Genomic DNA, 24,975 nt, shown 5'->3' with positions numbered 1-24,975 from the left:
GCAGGAAAGGGTGGGGAATGGGTAAATAAATAAATAAAAACCTCACATTTCTTGGTTGCTTTGTGCATCTGTTCGTGTTCTCCAACCTGCAGAGGTACAGAACTCCGTTCTGAGGTGTGGTTTCTGTAACTGGGAACGATGTGTCAGCCATTTTATGTTTTGCAAACAGCCAGGGACAACAGCATGAATACTGGTTCATGGAAGCTCATTATTACAACAGCGAAGAGAAGGAATTCCTTTAGCCAAAGGGTGGTGAATATATTGATTCATTGCCACAGATGACTGTGGAGGCCAAGTCATTGAGTGTATTTAATATTGGTTCTTCATTAGTCAGGATATGGAAGGATACGGGGAGAAGGCAAGAGAATGGGGCTGAGACAGATAATAAATCAGCTATGATGGAATGGCAGAGTAGACTTGATAGGCTGAGTGGCCTATTTCTGCTCCAATGTCTCATGGCCTTATTATTTACAAGTTTTCTTGAACTTTCGACATTGAACTTTCCCTGGCAAAGTTGGGAAGCAGTTGAAGGTTTTGAACTCAAAGACAATGAAGGGACATGAAAGCATTTCCAAATTAGGATGGCGTGTGGCTCGACAAGAAAGTAACTACTCGTGGAGTTGCTCTGTGCATTTCCATACTTCTGACCAGATTATGTCTGGAGGAGCCAGCCCTCATGATCCACCTGGGTAATTTCCAACCTGATGGAATGTACATCGATCTCTCTAACTTCTGGTACTTTCACCCTCCCCCTCCTCTCTCTTTCCATTCCCCATTCTGGCTCCCCTGTCACCCATTCTTTTCTCCTGGTACCCCTCCTCCTCCCCTTTCTTTCATGGTCCACTCTCCTCTCCTCCTTCTTCTGTCCTTTACCTTTCCTCCTATTACCTCATATCTTCTTACTTCCTCCCCCACCCACCCACCTTCCCCCTCACCTCATCTCGCTTATCACCTGCCAGCTTCTCACTTCATCCTCCCTCCCTCCCCACCCACCTTCCCCCTCACCTGGTCTCGCTTATCACCTGCCAGTTTATGCTCCTCCTCCTCTCCCCACCTTTCAATTCTGGCTTCTTCCTGCTTCCTTTCCAATCCTGATGGAGGGTCTCGGCCCAAAACATTGACCTTGTTTTCCCTCCATAGAGGTTGCCTGTCCTGCTGAGTTCATTCAGCTTTTACAGGTGTTACTCTGACCTGATTAACTGCTTTATTCCATCGAGAGACAAACATTACTCCCAGCAAAGGGGTTCCCTCCCACCCCAAGCATCTATTCATGATATCAAGGACCCTTTTAGCAGTCCAAGGGGAGGCAGGAGGAGTCTTGGTTTAACAGGTATCAGAAACTCTGCAGCATTCCCTCAGTTGGAGTTATCTTCTTGTGATTTCACCTGGAGCACTAGAACAATCTTCAAGCAGTCATTGCTCTTTGTCTGAGTGCTTTGTTCGGTTGAGATACGCTCCAGTTTCAGAGCACGGGGGTGGGTTAACCAGCAGAGTAAAAATAGAGCAGAGGAAGTTGAAACCAAAACCAGACACCTGATCCTGTTCACATCCCCATCAGCCCTTCTTTCTCCTTGCTCATTCAGCCCAACCTGGCAAGCAGGGACACGCTTCATGCTGCTCACCGTGGGGCATGCTGGATGGTGAGAGGTTATGGCTGAGAGTGGTGACCTGCGAGTCCCGAGAACATTGCCTCTCTCCAGCTCTGGCTCCTGATCCCTACAGTGTGAAACACCCACGGAGCGCAGGTTCAGTTACTGCAAGATCTACCCTGGACCCAGCATATTGACGTCATTATGACGAAGGCATGGAAGGGGCTATATCGGATGTTTTTTGAGAGACGTAGCACAGTGACAGGGCCCTCAGTCCCACTGAGACCTCACTGCTGGTGCTGGAATTGTGTTATGCCAAACACCACACTACTGCTCCACTCAACATGGAACCCTCTGCATCATCTTCTGATTCTGCACCCAAAGGTTGACATCAGCCGGATGCAGCCAGTTACAATGCTCTCCGCTGTACGTCCATTGACTTTTGCTCGTCTTTGGTGACATACAAAATCTCCTTAAACTCCCAATCCTTCTGTGGGTGGGGACAGTACTGATGGAAGGACACACAGTTGGAGGGGCAGGAGGAGGGGAGGGTCTCACTGTGGAAGGGGTGGTACTGAGGGAGGGTCACACTGTGGGAGAGGTGGTACTAAGGGAGGGTCACACTGTGGGAGAGGTGATACTGAGGGAGAGTCACACTGTGGGAGGGGTGGTAGTGAGGGAGGGTCACACTGTGGGGGGTGGTACTGAGGGAGAGTCACACTGTGGGAGGGGCGGTACTGAGGGAGAGTCACACTGTGGGAGGGGCGGTACTAAGTGAGGGTCACACTGTGGGAGGGGTGGTACTGAGGGAGGGTCACACTGTGGGAGGGGTGGTACTGAGAGAGAGTCACACTGTGGGAGGGGTGGTACTGAGGGAGGGTCACGCTGTGGGAGGGGTGGTACTGATGGAAGGACACACAGTTGGAGGGGCAGGAGGAGGGGAGGGTCACACTGTGGGAGAGGTGATACTGAGGGAGGCCACACTGTGGGAGGGACAGTACTGATGGAAGGACACACAGTTGGAGGGGCAGGAGGAGGGGAGGGTCTCACTGTGGGAGGGCGGTACTGAGGGAGAGTCACACTGTGGGAGGGGTGGTACTGGGGGAGGGTCACACTGTGGGAGGGGTGGTACTGAATGAGGGTCACACTGTGGGAGGGGTGATACTGAGGGAGGGTCACACTGTGGGAGAGGTGATACTGAGGGAGGTCACACTGTGGGAGGGGTGGTACTGAGGGAGGGTCACAGTGTGGGAGGGGTGGTACTGAGGGAGGGTCACACTGTGGGAGGGGTGGTACTGAGAGAGAGTCACACTGTGGGAGGGGTGGTACTGAGTGAGGGTCACACTGTGGGAGGGGTGGTACTGAGGGAGGGTCTCACTGTGGGAGGGGTGATACTGGGGAGGGTCTCACTGTGGGAGGGGTGGTACTGGGGAGGGTCTCACTGTGGGAGGGGCTGTGATATAAATGGTCGCAAATCTACTTGAAGGAAAGTTGATGCTGCATTTCACACACAATGTTGAACACTTTATCTGGCCTTTATCAGTCTGTTGTGTACAAGAGCATGTAGTTAACAAAACAGCTGCGTTACAGAACTAATTAATTGTCTGTGAAGCACTTTAGAGCCTCCCTGTGTCATTAGGTGTGTACGTAACTGAACTATATTTTAACACCTCCCAAACCTTTGTAGTGTTGGAGCAAGAGGCCACTCAAAACCTTCCCCCTCCACCTGTCCTGCCCTGTGCTTCCCGTGAGGTAAGGTGCACCCAGACAACTCAAAGATGGAGCTCTGTAGCAAACTGTTTTATCAGCTTGTGATCTGTTCAGCCAGTACCTCATTCTCAATGATCCACACCAGATCCACGTTGAGCAATGCTCTAAGTTTAAAAGTCTCATCTCTATTTTAAAACCCTCCACCATTTCCCCTCTCCTATTCACTCAAAACATCCTCAGGATCACTTATCTGGTCACCGTTCCGTCACCCTTGGAGACTCCAAACTTTGGAATTCCTTCCCTAAACGTCTCCTTCTCCCAAATTACTCCTGCAGAACCTGTTCTAGTATCTCATTAGGTCCACACTGAAACACATGCAAAGTGCTGGAGGAGCTCAGCAGATCAGGCAGCATCGAGACGGAGGAATAAACATTCACTGTTTTGGACCAAGACACATTCATCAAGGCCTGAAACATTCACTCCACAAATGCTGCCTGGCCTGCTGAGTTCATCCAACATTTTGTATGTGTTGCTCTGGATTTCCTGTATTGGCAGAATCTCGTGTTTATGACATGCAGTGATGCTCCTGTGATAAATCCTAGCTCGTAGCTGGTCCTTATTTTTCATTAGAGGTGCTGTTTCAGAAGAAATTGGTGTTACTTCTTTCTGCTTCTCTGTCCAGCCTAAAACTGACGGCGTCATCATGTCTGGAGCAAATTCATGGCATTTTACCAGGAGAGAAAAATTTTTTTAAAGGGATCCAGTTTTATTGGGAGTTAAATCTACAAAATGCAATGATCTGAAACACTCCGGACCGCAGTAGGAAAGGAAGATCACTGATAGGATAACAGTTTCCCCAGCCCTCACCAGTTTCTATCCCTCCCTCCCCCCAACTCAGTCTCTTCAGCCAAAGGCTAAGTCACTCCCAGTAGACACGCCATCGGTGAGGAGAAGCCTAGAGTTCGGCTAACGGCCTGACCTCATTACCCACCATCCCAGACCCTCGGTCCACCCCAATGGTTCAGTCTGGTGTCGGGTCAGTACCCTTCCCCTATCAATCACCCCACCTGTGAGGTGGGATTGGCCGTCCTCAGCTCGAGTCACTAAGTCCCCTTCTTCTCCACCTTCTTGAACAGGATGTTGTCGTATTCAGAACCCACACACCCACTGTCCCTCTGAGACGCCCTGTCTCCCGATCTCCTTTGGCTGCCGCCCTGTTTTGCTGTTTTTGGCACGGCGTAGTCATCAGTGTGTGGGTTGTACGGGTACTCGTGACCCCGTGGGTCACACTGCCGGCCCTGTACCTTCCACGCGTGACCCTTCACCTCCTCAGGGTAGTCATAAACCGAGGGGACATCTGACCCCTCCGGCTCATCATAGATGTGATCCTTCGGGAGTGGCAAAGCCGTCTTCCCCTTCTTCCCAAAGCTAGAATCATCGATGGTGTCATAAAGTGGGTCCTCCCGTTTCTTGAGCAGGAAGGTGGAAAATGTCATTTCAGAAGTGTTGTCCTGTTGGTTGGACGGCAGTCGGACAAGGGATGGGAGGCACAGATTCTGTGCGATGGCATCAAAGGGAATAGCATATTCCGATTCCACTGCATCCTTGCCTTCCTGCGTCTTCCTCCCAGTCGCCATCTTGATGTTGGCCCGTGCATTGTGTTTGTGGATTACATCCCGCACCTCGGAGTAGGTTGACGGCATATCCAGGGGCTCAGGCTGGTTCACTTTGGCCCCACTGTATATTGTCATGGAGTGCGTTTGCTGGCCCTTTGCCCCTGACTTCCTGGGCATCGTGGTGGCTGACTTGGTGCTGGGGTCAGAGGATGACTCTAGCGACAAGCACCTCAAGGGAGGGAGAGTAGCATTTAACATCTCATTCTTGAGCTTGGCTGACTGTTGGCCCTCATCGATCTCACTCAGTGTCCCCTCCTCCTCGTCCTCGTGTACAGGTCTGGAACTCAGAGGGGGGTCATTTTCCACGTCACCAGACAACTGTTTCTCCTCCCTGAAGCCTTGCCTGACAACTTTGATGGCAGATTCAATAATCTGGAAAATTCCATTGGCCTGCCTGGTGTCAAACTCAAAGTTGCCTTCACCAGAAGCGCATCGCCTTCCGGCCTCGAATGAAAATGTCACCTAAAAACGTAACAGAAAGATGACACATTTACAACAGTATGTCTAACAGGTATGTCTAACAGCCCTCTTGTGTTCCATGTCTACCCCACTGTTGCAGGTTGGTCACTGACTTCCTTACAGATAGAGATTTCTGGGCCTGAGGAGGTGCTGGTAAACAGAGCTATACATTGGCCTCTATCCTGCCCCATTTGATCAACTCCTCAGCTCTGCTTGAAATCTCCAGTTTCAACCTCTGGAGAATCCCTGATATGAGTCACTAAGGACAACTATTCCATCATTAAGGACCCTCTTCACTCAGGATGTGCCCTCTCCTTACCGCTACCATCATGGAGGTGGTACAGGAGCCTGAAGTCACTCGCTCAATATTTCAGGAACAGCTTCTTCCCCTCCACCATCAGATTTCTGAATGGACAATGAATCCGTGAACAGCACCTCACTGTTTATTTGTTCTCTTTTTGCACTAATTATTCAATAGAATGTATTTATATATTTATATACAGTTCTTATTGTAGTATATAGATTTTCTATTATATATTGCAATGTTACTGTTGCCACGACATATGCCAATAATATTAAATCTGATTCTGATTCTGAATCCAAAGGTCGTGCCTTCCAAGCCCTGGAATCCAACTCCCCAACTTCAGCCTGTTTATTCCATTCATTGACTGTTTATCCTACTCTGTCAATGTTGTTTAACTTGTTGAATTATGTGGTGCATTTAATATTTCAGTAATATTTGAGTAATGATGTCAATATATAGTTTGATTAAGCATTCTTTCTTGTTTATATAATTCATTACGGTTATATGTAAAAGTACGTGACAGGCATACATCATCACACCACCATGAGCCTCACTAAAAGAAACTAAGTGTTCTTGTACATCAGTCAATGAAAGCAAGCATGCAGGTACAGCAGGCAGTGAAGAAAGCTAATGGCATGCTGGCTTTTATAACAAGAGGAATTGAGTATAGGAGTAAAGAGGTCGTTCTGCAGCTGTACAGGGCCCTGGTGAGACCACACCTGGAGTATTGTGTGCAGTTTTGGTCTCCAAATTTGAGGAAGGACATTCTTGCTATTGAGGGAGTGCAGCGTAGGTTCACAAGGTTAATTCCCAGAATGGCGGGACTGTCATATGTTGAAAGATTGGAGCAACTGGGCTTGTATACACTGGAATTTAGAAGGATGAGAGGGGATCTGATTGAAACAAATGTACAATGTCCTGTGTATGTTACTAAAAAGGGCTTCTTTGGTTTGTTACGAGTAGGAATGCTTCTTTGTCTGTTAAAAGTTTCTCTTGCCGTTGTTTCACTTTAGAATGGCTGATATGGTAATTGTATTCACTTGTTAATCAATGGGGAATGTTATTGTGTTTTGTGAGGCTGGGACCTTGGGGGAGGGGTTGCGCGGGCTTGGGGAGTCCGGAGGGAGACGCCGAGGAAGCAGGACGTGCGCTCGGGAGACCACCGGGGAGTCCGAAGTGGGAGTTTCGGGAGGACGACCACCTAGGAGTCGAATGGTTCGCTGGATGAGCTCCACCGATGTGCACTAAACTGACTGAACTTTGATAAGTTGGCGCCTTTTGTTTTTTCTTGCATATATATATATATTGTATTGCCTAATACTCTTTTAATTTTAGTAAACTCTTTAAAGTGTATGTCATACCGGTATTTGTTGTGAGTTTGATACTGCCGGCGGGGGCGCGAGGCATAAACTCGATTCTCACAGCACCTGCGTGAACGGGAGGTGGGGTTGGTGTGTGGCTGGATTTCTTTTTCCCCTAGACATATACCAGCCTGTTGGGTAAGTGTTACACATATAAGATTATTAAGGGATTGGACACGCTGGAGGCAGGAAGCATGTTCCCGCTGATGGGTGAGTCCAGAACTAGAGGCCACAGTTTAAGAATAAGGGGTCGGCCATTTAGAACAGAGATGCGGAAAAACTTTTTCACCCAAAGATGCGGAAAAACTTTTTCACCCAGAGAGTGGTGGATATGTGGAATGCTCTGCCCCAGAAGGCAGTGGAGGCCAAGTCTCTGGATGCATTCAAGAGAGAATTAGATAGAGCTCTTATAGATAGTGGGGTCAAGGGATATGGGGAGAGGACAGGAACGGGGTATTGATTGTGTACGATCAGCCATGATCACAGTGAATGTCGGTGCTGGCTAGAAGGGCTAAATGGCCTACTCCTGCACCTACTGTCTATTGTCTATTGTCTAAACTAAGTACATATACATCCCAGATTCCATGTTTTCTTTCAATTAGTTTCCGGAGTTACAAAACATAAGTTACTTCATCATTTTGTGTGTGTTGCTCAAGATTTCCAGCATCTACAGAATCTTTTGTTTTTATAAATGGCATCCCTCTCCCTCTGATGTTCCTCCAGAATCAAGCACCTACAGTCAGACACCTGTGCTATCTTTCAAACCTGCCAGTGACCACTCTAACAGAACAGTCACATTTCCATTCCTATTTTGTCCAACGATTCATTGTACGAGCTCAAACATCCAGGGTAGAGGACAGGTCTGTTCCAGTCAGAAGGAAAGACAAGGAAAGACAAAGACGAGAAGGAAAGACTAGGCAGAAAAATGGTTCGGCACAGCCAAGAAGGGCCAAAAGGCCTGTTTCTGTGCTGTAATGTTCTATGGTTCTATGGATGGTAAGGTAACAGAACCTTGGATGTCGAAGAGAGGTGATGAAATTAGACAAGAAAAAAGAGGAAAAGAATGTAACGCTTGGGAAGATAGAATCAAGCTGGAATCCTTGAGGATTATAAAGAAGCCAGAGAAGAACTCAAGAAGGGAATTAGGAAGCCAGGAGGGTCCATGTAAAGCCCTTGGCAAGTAGGATTACAAAGAATCCCAAAGAATTCTATGCATAGATCTGGAGCAAGAGGATAACTAGGGAGACGGTGGGACCACAGAAGGATAAGGAGGATGAGAAAGATGTGGGTGAGGTCCTTAATGAGCACTTGACATCACTATTTACCAAGGAGAAGGATGTGGAGGATAGGGAAATTAGTGCCAAGGGCATTTTAAAATAGAGGAGGAGGTAGTGTTGGGTCTCTTAAAGACCGTCAGCGTGAATGTTTCCACGGCCTGATGGGATATATTCTGGGTTACTGAGAGAGGCAAGTGAAGAGAATGCTAGGACCCTGACTAATATCTTTGTGTCCTCTCTAGCCACAGGCCAGGTCCAGAGGTCTGGTGAGCAGCTAATGCTGTTCCATTGTTCAAGAAGGGAACCAGGGACAATCTTGTAACTGTAGACTGGTGAGACTCATGTCAGTTGCAGGTAAGATTGAAGAGAATTCTAAAGGATAGTATTTATGAGCATTTGGAAAAACATGGCCTAATTAGGGAGAGCCAGCATGGCTTTTTGTGGGCAAGTCATGTCTTACTAACTTGATTGAGTTTTTGACAAGGTGACGAGAATGATTGATGAAGGTAGAGTTGTGGATGTCGTCTACATGGACTTTAGTAAGGCATTTGACAAGGTCCCAATTGGGAGGCTTATCCAGAAAATTAAGATTCATGGGATCCATGGTGATTCGCCCATTTGAATTCAGATCTGGCTTATTCATAGAAAACAGAGAGTAGTGGCCGAAGGGACTTATTCTAGCTGGAGATCTATGATTAGTGGAGTTCTGCAGGTATCTTGTCTGAGACCTCTGCTGTTTGTGATGTATATAAATGACCCGGACGAAAATGTAGATGTGTGGGTTAGTAAATTTGCAGATGAAACAAAAATTGGTAGTGTTGTGGATAACATAGAACATTAACATAGAAGGGCAGAGAAATGCAGATGTAGTTCAACCCGGCCAAATGTGAAATGTTTCATCTTGGTAGGTCAAATGCAGACATAGTACAGTGTTAGGAGCAAGACCTTTAACAGTGCTGATGAGCAGAGGGATCTTGATGTCCAAGTTCATAGCTCCCTGAAAGTGTCTACACAAGTTGAAAGGGTGGTTAAGAAGGCGTATGGCATGCTTGTCTTTATTAGTCAAGGCATTGAGTTCAAAATCAGGAAGTTATGTTGCAGCTTTATAAAACTCTAGTTTGGCCACATCTAGAGTAATGCATACAGTTCTGGTCACTGCACTATAGGAAGGATGTTGACAGTTTAGAAAAAGTGCAGAAGCCTGGATTAGACGGCATGTGCCGTAACAAGAGGTTAGACAAACTTGGGATCTTTTCTCTGGAGCGATAGAGGCTGAGGGGAGGTTTATAAGATTGAGAGATTGAGATAGAGTAGACAGACACTATCTTTTTTCTCAGGGTTGAAGTGTGTAATAGCAGAGGACATGCATTAAGGTGAAAGGGGGTAATTTCAAAGGAGGCGTGAGGGGCAAGTATATTTTACACAGAGAGTGGAGGGTGCCTGGGGTAGTGGTAGAGGCAGAAACATAAGGGAGATTTAAGAAGCATTTAGATAGGCACATGGATATGAGGAAAATGGAGGGATATGGACATTGTGTAGGCATAGTTGGCCATTTGATTTCTTATTAGTTTGGTTCTGACAATACTATAGGCTGACGGGCCTGTTCCTGTACTGTACTCTTCTATGTTCTATGAATCATTAATTTTTTTAAAAAGCACTTCCTATGTTGATACATCTGCACTTAGATCTAAGGAAGTCAGACAGCTGACCTGCTGAGTTCCTCCAGCATTTTGTGTGTGTAAGTACTTTGGCTGTTGTGGATCCCAGCCACCCGCATTGCCTGGTCTTGGAGAGGATGTAACCGTGAGCTGTGGTTCAGCTGACAGAACTCCTGCTGCTCACTCACTCGCCTGAGTATCAAAGGCCCACTTCAGAGACATGGCACAAATACCCAGCCTGATGTCCCAGCATTTCTGTGCTGAGATGTTAAACTAAGCCCAAGGCCCCAATGGTAGCATAACAGTTGGCATAAAGCATTACAGTGCCAGCAATCACCAATTAGAGTTCCATTCCTGCTGCTGTCTGAAAGGAGCTTGTACACTCTCCTCGTGACCATGAGGTTTTCCCCAGATGCTGTAGTGTCCACCCACATTCCAAAGATGTACAGGGTTAGTAAGTTGTGGGCATGCTATGTTGGCACAGGAAACATGGTGACATTTGTGGGCTGCCCCCAGAACATCCTTGGACTGCGTTGATCAATGACACAAATGACACACTTCACTGTATTTTTTGATGTACATTTGACAAATAAAGCTAATCTTTCACTGTCACTGTCACATTGACCTTGAAGAGAATGACAGGTGCAATCACTGTCTTCTTCCATGGTTGAGGACCCAGGACAGATAATAATTCAGGAACAGTTCCTGCTGATTGGAGGGTGGCTAATGTTGCCCCACTTTTCAAGAAAGGAGGGAGAGAGAAAACTGGGAATTATAGACCGGTTAGCCTGACGTCAGTGGTGGGAAAGATGCTGGAGTCAATTATAAAAGGGGAAATTATGACACATTTGGATAGCAGTAGAAGGATCAGTCCGAGTCAGCATGGATTTATGAAGGGAAAATCATACTTGACTAATCTTCTGGAGTTTTTTGAGGATGTAACTATGAAAATGGACAAGGGAGAGCCAGTGGATGTAGTGTACCTGGACTTCCAGACAGCTTTTGATAAAGTCCCACATAGGAGATTAGTGGGCAAAATTAGGGCACATGGTATTGGGGGCAGAGTACTGACATGGATTGAAAATTGGCTGGCTGACAGGAAACAAAGAGTAGTGATTAACGGGTTCCTTTCAGAATAGTAGGCTGTGACCAGTGGGGTATCGCAAGGTTCAGTGCTGGGACCGCAGCTGTTTACAATATACATTAATGATTTAGATGAAGGGATTAAAAGTAACATTAGCAAATTTGCTGATGACACAAAGCTGGGTGGCAGTGTGAAATGTCAGGAAGATGTTATGAGAATGCAGGGTGACTTGAACAGGTTGGGTGAGTGGGCAAATGTATGGCAGATGCAGTTTAATGTGGATAACAAGAACAGAAAGGCAGATAATTATCTAAATGGAGTCAAGTTAGGAAAAGGGGAAGTACAACGAGATCTAGGTGTTCTTGTACATCAGTCAATGAAAGCAAGCATGCAGGTACAGCAGGCAGTGAAGAAAGCTAATGGCATGCTGGCCTTTATAACAAGAGGAATTGAGTATAGGAGTAAAGAGGTCGTTCTGCAGCTGCACAGGGCCCTGGTGAGACCCCACCTGGAGTATTGTGTGCAGTTTTGGTCTCCAAATTTGAGGAAGGACATTCTTGCTATTGAGGGAGTGCAGCGTAGGTTCACAAGGTTAATTCCCGGAATGGCGGGACTGTCATATGTTGAAAGATTGGAGCGACTGGGCTTGTATACACTGGAATTTAGAAGGATGAGAGGGGATCTGATTGAAACATATAAGATTATTAAGGGATTGGACACGCTGGAGGCAGGAAGCATGTTCCCGCTGATGGGTGAGTCCAGAACTAGAGGCCACAGTTTAAGAATAATGGGTCGGCCATTTAGAACAGAGATGCGGAAAAACTTTTTCACCCAGAGAGTGGTGGATATGTGGAATGCTCTGCCCCAGAAGGCAGTGGAGGCCAAGTCTCTGGATGCATTCAAGAGAGAGTTAGATAGAGCTCTTATAGATAGCGGGGTCAAGGGATATGGGGAGAGGGCAGGAATGGGGTACTGATTGTGTATGATCAGCCACGATCACAGTGAATGGCGGTGCTGGCTAGAAGGGCTGAATGGCCTACTCCTGAACCTACTGTCTATTGTCTATAACCTCCTCTTACCGTTACTCCCTCAGGAACCGACAGCCACACTAGAAATGCACGTCCATCCAGCCGTCCCAACACCAATCCTCTGGGCCCCCACCTGTGGTTTTTCAGAGGTCAGACCTCGGCCAGCCACAAACTCGAATGTCCGAAGTCAAGGTCAGTCCTACGAGTCTTCTCTGCCCCACTCAGTGCTCTGTGCCTGGCAAACAAAGTGTAGGACCTCTGATGTTTGGGCTACTGGTGCTTTCTTGTCTGTGTTTGGGAGGGACATTCTGTGAAATGTTGGACTTCAGGTTGCCTGAGTGGCATTCACAGTGAGCTCACAGGCATGTTCCTCCTTGCTTACTCTGCCCCCCAGATCCTACCACAGTGGGGCTACAGAGGTGTAATAGGACAACTCCTGACACCCCAAATCCATCACGACAGTCAGTGTGGAGTTCACATACTCTCATTGTGACCGCACGTGCATCCCCTGGGTCTTCCAGCTTCTTCCCACTTCCCAACAATGAGTGGGTTGGTGGTTAACTGGCAAATTGTAAATGGCCCCAATTTGGTGATGGCAGGGGAATTAGGGTGGAGTTAATTGGCAAATTGTAAATGGCCCCAATTTGGTGATTGCAGGGGAATTAGGGTGGAGTTAATTGGCAAATTGTAAATGGCCCCAATCTGGTGTTGGCAGGGGAATTAGGGTGGAGTTAATTGGCAAATTGTAAATGGCCCCAATCTGGTGGTGGCAGGGGAATTAGGGTGTGTTAGTGGGGTTGTTAGGGGGAATAAATTTCAGAGAAATGCAGGAGATCCAGATTAGTCTGAGAACTAACATAGAATGGATGGGTTATGTGAGAAGGAAATATGTGTCCTGCACCTGTTCCTTCCCAATTTGAGGAGGTTTGATAGAGGTATATAAAATTACAAGGGGTATAGATAGTGCAGGTGCAAGTAGGCTTTTTCCACTGTGGTTGCCTTCTGAAAATCTAAGTAAATGACATCCATGACCTGTCCTTTGTCCACCCTGCTTGTTACTGCCTTGAAGAATTCTAACAGATCTATCAGGCAAGATTTCCCCTGACAGAAACCATGCTGACTTTGACTTATTTTATCATTAGTCTCCAAGTACCCAAGACCTCATCCTTAATAATAGACTCAAACACTTTCCCAACCACTCAGGTTAGGCTAACTGGCCTATAATTTCCTCCCTTTTGTTTTCCTCCCTTCTTAAAGAGTGGAGTGACATTTACAATTTTCCAATCCTGTGGGACCATGCCAGAAGAGTATTATCAATACTCTTCAGAGATTGTCTGCCTGGCGTCAGTGGTCACATAACCAGGACTTGTGATCTGCACCGGCTGCTCATACGACCATCCACCACCTGCTCCCATGGCTTCACGTGACCCTAATCGGGGTGCTACACCTTGCCCAAGGGTGACCTGCAGGTTAGTGGAAGGAATGAGTGCCTTACACCTTTTGTAGAGATATATCTCCACCCTGCCTCCCAACCACTCTTAATAACCCTCTATTTTTCTATCATCCATGTGCCTATTTAAGCATTTCTTAAATACCCCTAATGTATCTGCCTCCACCACCACATTTGGCAAGGTGATCCATGCACCCACCTCTCTCTGTGTAAAAACAACTTACTTCCTACATCCTCCTATACTTTACTCAAATGACTTTAAAGTTATGCCCCTCATATTAGTCATTTCTAGCCTGGGGAAAAGTCATTGGTTATACACCTGATAAATACCTCTTATCATCCTGTACACCATTTATCGAGTCACATCTCATCCTCCTTTTTTTCCAAAGCGAAAAGCCTTGGCTCACTCAAAGGATGTACTCTCTAATCCTGGTAAATCTCCTCTGCACTTGGAACCCTTGTGGGCTGCCCCCAGCTCATCCTTGGCCTGTGGTGATCATTGACATAAGCAACGCATTTCACTGTATGTTTCAAAAATCTGTTGTACCTGTGACAAACAAAGCTAATCTAGAAAGCAGAAATATCCACAATGTTCAATGATTTTCACCCGGCCATCTGGGATTGCACAGACACATTTCTGAGCCAAGATTTTCACTGTTTACTAAGTGTCTGGGACGATGGAAGTGATGCATGGAGCCTTTACACGATAGCTTGCAGGAAGAATCTCCAGTCTCTGGCTTTGCAAAGTGCGTGGGCTCTCTTCTCAAAAGTGACCTCACTAGGAACAGACTCTCCTGATCCTTTAGAACCATAGAACACACATAAATTGTCCACAGATGGCACCAGGAACAGAGGGTCTGAACTCAGGACCACTTGAAACATCCACCCACTAGATTGCAAGAATAAATCAGCAAAGAATCTCGAAACGCTGTTGGGATAATTGGATTTGATCTTCAAGCACCACGATAAGCATGTGGCTCTATCCACCAGCCTGTGCTGATTGGTAAGTCTAACAAATTCATGCATGCTTTAGAATAATAGCTTTGCTTGTTTTCTGATGAGCACCTGGAAGTGAATTAAAACCTACAATTTGAGCAGCCATTATAAACATTCTCAGGTTTCTAGTATAATTAAAACTCCTGAACTGAATTGCAACCTTGAAATTTAACTCATTAAGACTGTTCTTCTGATAATCAAAACACTTTTAACATAGATGTCTCATTCTCCCTGACAGATCAGATTTGCTAAGATCAGGAAAATGTCTTATTGGTATAAAATACTTAAGGCAGGACCTTTACTGTCCTACACATGAGAACCCCTGTTCTGAATTTCAGATTGTTAGAGCTAGCTCTGTCCCTCATCATTCAGAAAGAGCATGGCTGACTCTCTATTCGATTAGTGTTATTTATCAGAGGAATATCAAAGTCTGCAGTGAACTGCATTGTTTGTATCAGCATCCAACACAGTCTGAGAGCATGCTGGGAGCAGTCCACAAGCACCACCATGTTTCTGGTGCAACACGATTATATCTTGGGGCATCAGATTTCAGAGTTCAATTCCAACGCCATCTCCAGGGAGTTTGTACATCCTTTTGGTGGAAAGCGTGGGTTTCCTCTGGGAGCTCCAGCTTCCTCCCACAGTCCAAAGATGTACCAGTTGTTAGGTTAGTTGATCACTATAAATTGTCCCGTGCTTAGGCTGGGGTTAAATAGGGGGTTGTTAGGTGTCGCGGCACAAAGGGCTGGAAGGGCCTATTCTACACTGTATCTCTAAAGTAGCATGCCAACAACTTACTCCATTTTTGGAATGAGGGAGGAAACTCACCTAGTCACATTTCCTCATAGACAGTGGCAGGAATTGAACCCCATTCGTTGGTACTGTCAAACATTACACTAACCACTTTGCTACCATACCACCCTATACTTTAGTTCTTCTCCCACTTCCTCTTCAATTCCCTCGGGGTCAAGAAACTACCATCTCACGCTCAGCAATGACATCTGACCATATCTCCAGGTGAGGGGTTACCAAAGCTTTAGCACTCTTTAAATGGAGAAATTCCTCCTCATTGGTTCCATGTGACGTGTCGCCAATCTGCTCACCATTCTCTCTGGTTCCTGATTCTCCACCCTCCATGTCTACTCCATCAGTCCCATCCTGAACAGTCTGTGTGTCAATGACATTCGACATCCAAACCACACTGGAAGATCAATCGGCAAAGGAGGTATGTGGAACGGGTCCCATAACTCTGCCAAATGCACTGCCGTCATCTGGATATCTCACCAACAGCTGGCCTATAGTGTTCCTTCCCACCCTTCTTTGTTACTAAGCAAGGCCACACTTACCTTGTCTCGCCCAAAGCGTCTCAGGAATCTGTACGGCCAGGTGTAGAGAACCTCACCAGATTTCAGGTCCTTGAGCTCCAGACTGTCTTCCTCTACAGCAAGCAGAAACATGCCCTGCAGGTGACATCTCTCTGCTGCCTCCGTTTTCCTCACAGTCACCCGGAACTCAGTCACTGCACAACACACAAAAGCAGACAATCAGGGACACAGGTCCACAACAACAACAACGTGATAGCATGCTCCTCACGCCAGGTGCTGCAGAGGGGAATTCATTGTCAGTGTGTTACAGAGGGAGTGCTGGTCTTTCTAATACTAGAGGGGATGATTTCGGGTGAGAGGGGTAATTTCAAAGGAGATGTGCAGGGAAAAGAGTGGTGGACATTGGTGACTATTCTGCTGGGGATGGTAGTAGAGGCAAGTAGAACAGAAGGGCATAATTTTAAGGTCATTGAATCAAATTACGGGGGGGTTGAGATGTCAGAGGTATGTTCTTTACATGGAGAGTGTGGAATGCAGAGATCGTCTAGCCAAGGGTGGAGATAGAGTCAGATACATTAGGGACATTAACAAACTCTTAGGTAGGCACATGGATGATAGAAAAGTGGAGGACTATGTGAGACGGCAGGGTTAAATTGATCTTCAATAGTTTGAAAGGCCAGACAACCGTGTGGCATTGTTCTGTGTCCAAAGTGTTTAAAAAGCTCATAGACAGGCACATGGATATGCAGACAATCGAGGGACTGGACATTATATAGGTAGAGGGGACTCATTTGGTTAGGTGCTTAATTACTAATTTAATTGTTTAGCAAAACATTGTGGGCTGAATGGCCTGTTCGTGAGCTGTACTGTTTTACATTCCATCATTGAGTTATTAAAGTCATGGCCCAATTAATCTCTGCTTACTGATCAGCGAATGATCCCATTACGGGTTAGAGCTGCACGTATCCCAGACTGGGAATACAGAGGAAGGTGTCCTTTGTTGTGTGTTGCTGATGACACAAGACCAAATGGGGAATTGAAGAGGATGCCAAGAGGCTTCAAGGGGCCATGGACAAGAAGCCCGAGTGGGCGACAACGTGGCAAGAGGGACTCGGTGAGGAAAAGTAAGATTGCTGAGTGTTGAGAGTATTGAGGATTGTTGATGCCCAAAAGAATCCGCACATTTCTTCTGGAGAGCACTAAGATACCAGCAGTGAGAGAGGGCAATGGTATGTTGGCCTCTATTTTATAGGAACTTGGTAAAACCATAAGATATGGGAGCAGAATTGGACCATCCAACCCAATAAGTCTGATTTATTATCCCTCTCAATCACATTCTCCTGACTTCTCCCTATAACCTTTAATGCCCTAACTAATCAAGAATCTACCAGCCTCTGCTTTAAATATACACAATGACTTGGCCTTCAGAGCCATCCATGGCTGAGGGAGACAATGGGATATTCTGTGCAGTTTAAGGGTGTGGAGGCTCAATCAATGATCAATATATTTCTGGATATGAGAGGAATCAGGGGAATGGTGCGTACAGAGAATATGAATCACGGATGGTGGAGCGGATGGTGGACCTGGTTCTCGTCAATCGGAAAAAGAATCATGTTTATTATCACTGATACATGTTGTGGAATTTGTTTTGCGGTACAGTGCAATGCATTAAAATTACTAGAAGTTACAATAAAGAATGTGAAAAGCAAATAATTAGGGTGAAAAGAAAGGGAAAATGCTGAGGTAGTGTTCATGGGTTCATTGTTCAATCAGAACTCTAATGGCGGAGGGGAAGAAGCTGTCCCTGAGACACTGGGTGAGCACTTCAGGAGAACCTCCAGCCCACGGGTAGCACTGAGAAGGGGGGCGGGGGGGGGGGTGCCTGGAATGCTTTTCTTCCAAAGGCTCTTCTAGCCAATGGATGTGTAAAACCCCACACCCCTTCAAGGTGGGAGATTTTCTCAGAATCCCAGACGGAATGTAGTCCCAAGCGACAATGAAACCAAACGATCCAGTTCACTGTTTCACAGATACATGCCAGAGTTGGATTTGCTATGTTTTCCAGGCTCACACCAGTAAGGGGCTTTGGTGGGTACCAAGACTGCAAATGGTTTTTAAGTTCAAGTTTATTATCATTCAACCATACACATGTAACATGTATATGGCCAAATGAAACATCGTTCCTCTAGGGCCAAGGTACAAAACACAGTACATAGAGGAACGACCCAGCAACATACAGTCAGAAACAGTCCTGGGCTGTGCTGCCTGGGTTTCCTCCTACAGTCCCAAAGACCTACCGGTTAACAGGTTACTTGGTCATTGTAAATTGTCCTGTCATTGAGCTAGGGTTAAATTGGGGGTTGCAGGATCGAAGGGCCAGAAGGGCCTACCCCGTGCTGTATCTCAATAAAGATAGATAGATAGATAGATAGATACTTTATTCATCCCCATGGGGAAATTCAACTTTTTTCCAATGTCCCATACACTTGTTGTAGCAAAACTAATTACATACAATACTTAACTCAGTAAAAAAATATGATATGCATCTAAATCACTATCTCAAAAAGCATTAATAATAGCTTTTAAAAAGTTCTTAAGTCCTGGCGGTTGAATTGTAATGCCTAATGGCATTGGGGAGTATTGACCTCTTCATCCTGTCTGAGGAGCATTGCATCGATAGTAACCTGTCGCTGAAACTGCTTCTCTGTCTCTGGATGGTGCTATGTAGAGGATGTTCAGAGTTTTCCATAAAGAAAGATTAGCACGTCCCAAGGTGACAGCCTGAAGATTGACAGGTTGATATAAAGTACGAAGTGAATGGTTATGTTTGATATAAAAAAACACTACTTTTTCACATTTCACTTTACATTAAATGTTTTCAGACATTAACTTAGACATTAAATATGTAATGTTCCTTTATCAGAAATAAGATCAGGAGTATGGGAATCTAGAGAGGGGTGAAGGAGCTGGTCGTGTCCATTCCGGGGCAGTTCACTCACCGTTGGTCCTCACCGGACACTCAGCTCTCATCTGTGGCTGGAAGAAGCTGTTTGCATGTGACAGTGGACACCCTCAACAGGCAGGCTAAACCAGCTGGGGGTAGCTGGCAGCTTTATACCCCGGTGGGATAGGGACATGCCTGCCTCAGCATGCAGAGCTAGCTCCAGCGGACTGGGCAGATGAGATCCAGGGAGGACGGTACTGTAGCACCCCACAGAGGGCAAAGGGCACGACAAGGCACTGAAAATGTCATGGTCAGTATTGCAAACAAGGAAGACCCCAGTTTGTGACAACTATTCATACCACTGGACCCCGATCAAGGGAGTAGAAATGCCCCAGTGCAAAGGCTTCTCCACTTTAAAAACTCTCCTGTTATTGCCAGACATGACGGAGAACCAACACGAAATAAGATTGTTCTTGGGTTTATTGCTGTTAAACCAGAGAGATATCGTTTAAAGTGAAATTGGTTACATTGGAATAGCAGAGTGGAATGTGAAAACAATGTGTGTGCTCGGGAGCTCTGGGACTGGAGTGAGGTGAACACATTGAAGGTAAGTTCCCTCCTCAGGCATGAGAGAGCAGAGCAAATGGGCAGATGGAGGCTACAGCATATAATGGAACATGAGCATAGAGAGAGCTGACAGCAGCAGCAGTCGGAGAATCAGAACCAAGTTGATATGTGTGTGTTTATATAAAGATTTTTGCACAGTACTGTAGTAAGTTTATGTATTGCACTATACTGCTGCCTCAAACAAAACATATTTTATGACATATGTGAGTGATGATAGACCTGATTCTGATATGGGCCTCTATTGTGGACTGAGAGTGGGAAGGGGGCAGGGAGAGGGGAATCATGGTTGGGAAAAGGGGAAGGGAGAGGGGAGGGAGCGGAAAACACCAGAGAGACATTCTTTAATGATCAATAAACCAGTTGTTTGGAATCAATTGACCTTGCCTGGTGTCTCAGGGCTGGATGTGTCTGCATCGCATCTTCGCTTACACCAATAACACTTTCTCTGCCACCAGTCCAACACGCCTCCTGTAACACTCCACTCTTGCCACTCCAAATATCCTTTACTCCACCAGATTTACAAATTCACTCTATGCTCCACACTTACAAAGACTATGCAAACTTTTGGGCATAGAGTGTGTGTGTGTGTGTGTGTGTGTGTGTGTGTGTGTGTGTGTGTGTGTGTGTGTGTGTGTGTGTGTGTGTGTGTGTGTGTGTGTGTGTGTGTGTGTGTGTGTGTGTGTGTGTGTGTGTGTGTGTGTGTGTGTGTGTGTACCAAGCGGTCTGTGTCACCACCCCCCTCTATAGCTGTGCAACCTACAGCTGTCACATCAAGTCCTTGGAGCGCTTCCACATAAGCTGCCTTCAGCGCATCCTGGGAATTACCTGGTGTGAGCGGGTGCCTCACACTGAAATACTTGTAAAGACCAACTGCAGGAGTATTGAGGCCATGATCACCCAGCGTCAGTTGCAGTGACTGGGGCAAGTGATAAGGATGCCCCCATGTCGGCTACCCCGCAGAGTGTTATACGGCCAGCTACATCACGGTCGACGCTCAGCGGGAGGGCCGAAGAAGCGCTATAAGGATCAGATGAAGAATGCTTTAAAGGAAAGGCAAGATCAGACCCGAGGACCTGGAGGATGTTGCTGCTGACCGTAACACTTGGTGACAGCTGTGTAGGGATGGTGTTCGCATTCTGGAGATGGAGAGAACAACCAGAAGACATCAGAAGAGAGCCAGGAGAAATGCAGCCATGGTTGCCATCACTACCACCACCACTACCACATATACATGTCCCACCTGCAATAGAACTTGTGGGTCCAGGATAGGACTTAACAGTCATCAAAGATCTCACCGTTAAAGGAGTGGACGTAGTCATCGGATTTCAATGGACCACCAAGGATGTATGTATATATGGCTAGGCTCCGTAAGACTACTGAACTCCCGGACATCACATATGAAACTCTGGTAACATTATACTGTTTACTTTTTAACTTGTGTCATAATTGCATCTTTTATTTGTTAATTTATTTGTGGTAACATTACTTTATGTGTTGTGTGTGTGAGTTACATGTACTGTGTTGTGCACCTTGATCTGGAGGAACATTGTTTCAGTTGGTGGTATACCTGTGTACAGTTAAGTGACAATGAACTGAACTTGAATTTGAATAATTAGCATAGCTCATTTAACTCTCCGTGTGCCTCACATGACACAGAGGAAACTTCTGCCCTTCTGTGTCCTCTGAAAGCAGAAATACTCAGCAGGTTAGGCAACAGCCATGGGAAGTGGAATAGAGTTACCCTTTAACCTGAAGCACTTGCTGTTTCTCATTCTGCAGATGCTGCCTGGCCAGCATCAGCAGTTTCCTGGCATTTACTCTGACCTACCTGATGTCCATAAGGTATAGGAGCAGGATTAGGCCATCTGGCCCATTGAGTCTGCTCCGCCATTCAATCATGGCTGATATCTTTTTTTCTCCTCCTCAACCCCAGTTCCCAGCCTTCTCCCAGTAACCTTTGATGCCAATCAGGAACCTATCAATCTCTGTCTTAAGTACACCCAACAGCCTGGCCTCCACAGCTGCACGTGGCAACGAATTCCACAAGTTCACCACCATTTGGCTAAAGAAATTTCTCCACATCTCTGTTTTGAAAGGGCACCCTTCTATCCTGAGGCTGGGACCTCTTGTCCTAGACTCTCCCAAAATGGGAAACATCCTTTCCACATCTACTCTGTCCAGGCTTTTCAACATTTGAAAGGTTTCAATAAGAACCCCCCCTCCCCTTCATTCTTCTGAATTCCAGCGACTTCAGACCCAATGCCATTAAACGTTCCTCATATGATAACCCTTTCATTCCTGGAATAATCTTTGTGAACCTCCTCTGGACCCTCTCCAACGTCAGCACATCTTTTCTAAGATGAGGGGCCCCAAACTGTTCACAGTACTCAAGGTGAGGCTTCACCAGTGTCTCAGCATCACATCCGTGCTCTTGTATTTTAGATCTCTTGAAATGTATGCTAACATGGCATTTGCCTTCTTCACCATTGACTCAGCTTGCAAATTAACCTTTAGGGTGTTCTGCACAAGGATTCCCAAGTCCCTTTGCATCTCAAAATTTTGGATTTTCTCCCCATTTAGAAAATAGTCCACACATTTATTTCTACCACCAAAGTTCATGACCAAGCATTTTCCAACATTGTATTTCATTTGCCTCTTTCTTGCCCATTCTCCTATCTGTCTATGTCCTTTTGCATCCTATCTGTTTCTTCAATACTACTGCCCCTCCACCGTATCATCTGCAAACTTGGTAGCAAAGTCATCTATTCCATCATTAAAGTCATTTATAAGCAGCATAAAAAGAAATGGTCCCAACAGCGACCCCTGCGGAACCCCACTAGTCACTGGTAGCTAACCAGAAAAGGATCCTTTTATTCCCACTCGCTTCCTCCTACCAATCAGCCAATGCTCTAACCATGTTAGTAACTGTCCTGCAATACCATGGGCTCTTAACTTGGTAAGCAGCCTCATGTGTGGCATCTTGTCAAAGGCCTTCTCAAAGTCCAAATATACAACATCCACTGCATTCCCTTTATCTATCTTACTTGTAATCTCCTCAAAGAATTCCAACAAGTTCGTCAGGCAGGATTTTTCCTGAAGGAAACCATGCTGACTTTGTACTATCTTGTTCTGTGTCACCAAGTACTCCATTGCCTCATTCTTAACAATTGACTCCAACATCGTCCCAACTATTGAGATCAGGACAACTGGTCTATAATTTCCTTTCTTAAAGAGTGGAGTAACATTTGCAATTTTCCAGTCCTATGGCATCATGCCAGAGTCCAGTGATTTTTGAAAGATCATTTCAAATGCCACCATAATCTCTAATGCTACCTCTTTCAGAACCCTAGGGTGCAGTTTCTCTGGTCTGGGTGACTTATGTACCTTTAGGTCTTTCAGCTTTTTGAGCACCTTCTCTCTTGTAACAGTAACTGCACCCACTTCTCTTCCTTCACACACTAAAACATCAGACATACTGCTGGTGTCTTCCACAGTGAAGACTGAGGCAAGATACTCATTTAGTTCATCAGCCATCTCCTTCTCCCCTGTTATTATTTCTCCTGCCTCATTTTCTCGTGGTCCTATATCCACTCTCATTTCTCTTTTATTTTTAACATACTTGAAAAATCTTTTACTATCCACTTTGATATTATTTGCGAGCTTACTTTCATATTTCATCTTTTCTCTTTGAATGATTTTTTTAGTTTCTCTCTGTAGGTTTTTAAAAACTTTTCAGTCCTCTATCTTTCCATTGATTTTTGCTTTGTTGGATGCACTTTCTTTAGCTTTTACAATTGCTTTGACTTCCCCTGTCAGCCACGGTTGTACTATTTTACCATTGAGAATTTCTTCATTTTTGGAATACATATATCCTGCAGCTTCCTCATTTTTCCCAGAAATGCATGTTATTGCTGCTCTGCTGACATCCCTGCCAGCAGCTCCTTCCAATTTATTTTGGCCAACTCCTCTCTCATACCACTGTAACTTCCCTTACCCTACTGAAATACTGTTACATCCGACTTTACTTTCTCCCTATCAAGTTTCAAGCTGAACTCAATCATATTGTGATCACTGGTTCCTAAGGGTTCTTTTTCCTTCAGCTCCCTAATAGCCTCTGGTTCATTACATAACACCCAATCCAGTATAGCTAATCCCCTAGTAGGCTCAACAACAAACTGCTCTAAAAAGCCATCTCTTAGGCATTAAACAAACTCACTCTCTTGAGATCCATTACCAACTTAATTTTCCCAATCGACCTGCATGTTAAAATCTCTCTGACTACCATGACATTGCCCTTTTGACACGCCTTTCTATTTTCTGTTGTAACCTGTGGTCCACCTCCCGGCCATGTAATCTGTCATTGTCCTTATCCCCACATCTCCTTTGTACACTCCCACCTGTGCTCCACCTCAACTGCAGGCATCCAACACTCTTCAAGCCTCTCCATCTGTTCTCAGAACATGAGGCTTTGCCTTTGACGTGTTCTTAGCAGGATTTCTTTATGCTGTTGTGCTGGAAAATCTCCAGCCTGTACCTGTTCTCTAAATTGCCTAAAAGTAAACTGAGCAAGTTGGAGTTAAAAATCTTTGGCATGGTGTTTGTTCTGACATACTAACAACCTTTTATCAGTTAAGGTTATCAGAGAAGTTTTTCTTGAAGAGCAATGAGGCTACTGAATAACTGCAACAGTGGTTTCTGTCTGTCAATTTTCCATTCTGAAGCAGCAGTGGCAGCGTATCACACCCACCGCTCACTTCACTGCAAGAGCTCACAACGCTGTCACTTCTTGTAATTGGATCGGAAAGAAAAGTTTAAAACTGACTTGTTTTAAAAAAATGAGAGCTGCATTTCCACAATAGCTTTCAGAACCTCTGGACATCCCAATGTTCTTTACATTGTAAGGTACATAAACACGAGATTCTGCAGATGTTGGAAATCCAAAGTAAAATACACTTCAGTGGTTGATAAGTTCATGGAGAAGATCCTGAGAGGCAGGATTTGTGAACATTTGGAGAGGCATAATATGATTAGGAATAGTCAGCATGGCTTTGTCAAAGGCAGGTTGTGCCTTACGAGCCTGATTGAATTTTTTGAGGATGTGACTAAACACATTGATGAAGGTAAAGCCGTAGATGTAGTGTATATGGATTTCAGCAAGGCATTTGATAAGGTACCCCATGCAAGGCTTATTGAGAAAGTAAGGAGGCATGGGATCCAAGGGGACATTGTTTTGTGGTTGTAGACGGGTCATATTCTTCATGGAGGATGGTGACCAGTGGTGTACCTCAGGGATCTGTTCTGGGACCCCTACTCTTTGTGATTTTTATAAATGACCTGGATGAGGAAGTGGAAGGATGGGTTAGTAAATTTGCTGGTGACACATTGGTTGGGGGTGTTGTGAATAGTGTGGAGGGCTGTCAGAGGTTGCAGCAGGACATCAACAGGATGCAAAACTGAACTGAGAAGTGGCAGATGGAGTTCAACACA

General features: G+C 45.6%; 1 protein-coding gene across 1 annotated transcript in view; it reads right to left on the bottom strand.

Annotated features, from left to right (window-relative positions):
• Nucleotides 1–4,060: 4,060 nt before the first annotated feature.
• dok2l (docking protein 2-like) overlaps nucleotides 4,061–24,975 on the bottom strand; it is an 80,129-nt gene continuing 59,214 nt past the window's right edge. The window contains exons 4-5 of the mRNA XM_073062005.1: nucleotides 15,939–16,111; nucleotides 4,061–5,437 (exon numbers count right to left, since the gene is read on the bottom strand). Of these exons, the coding sequence (XP_072918106.1) occupies nucleotides 4,403–5,437; nucleotides 15,939–16,111 (1,208 nt within the window). The 3' untranslated portion in view covers nucleotides 4,061–4,402. The remainder of the gene's footprint in view (nucleotides 5,438–15,938; nucleotides 16,112–24,975) is intronic.

Source organism: Hemitrygon akajei, chromosome 1, assembly GCF_048418815.1.
Source record: "Hemitrygon akajei chromosome 1, sHemAka1.3, whole genome shotgun sequence".
NCBI classification, from domain to species: Eukaryota; Metazoa; Chordata; class Chondrichthyes; order Myliobatiformes; family Dasyatidae; genus Hemitrygon; species Hemitrygon akajei.
The sequence above is the reverse complement of the archived record's forward strand: the minus strand, read 5'-3'. Positions and strand labels throughout refer to the sequence as shown.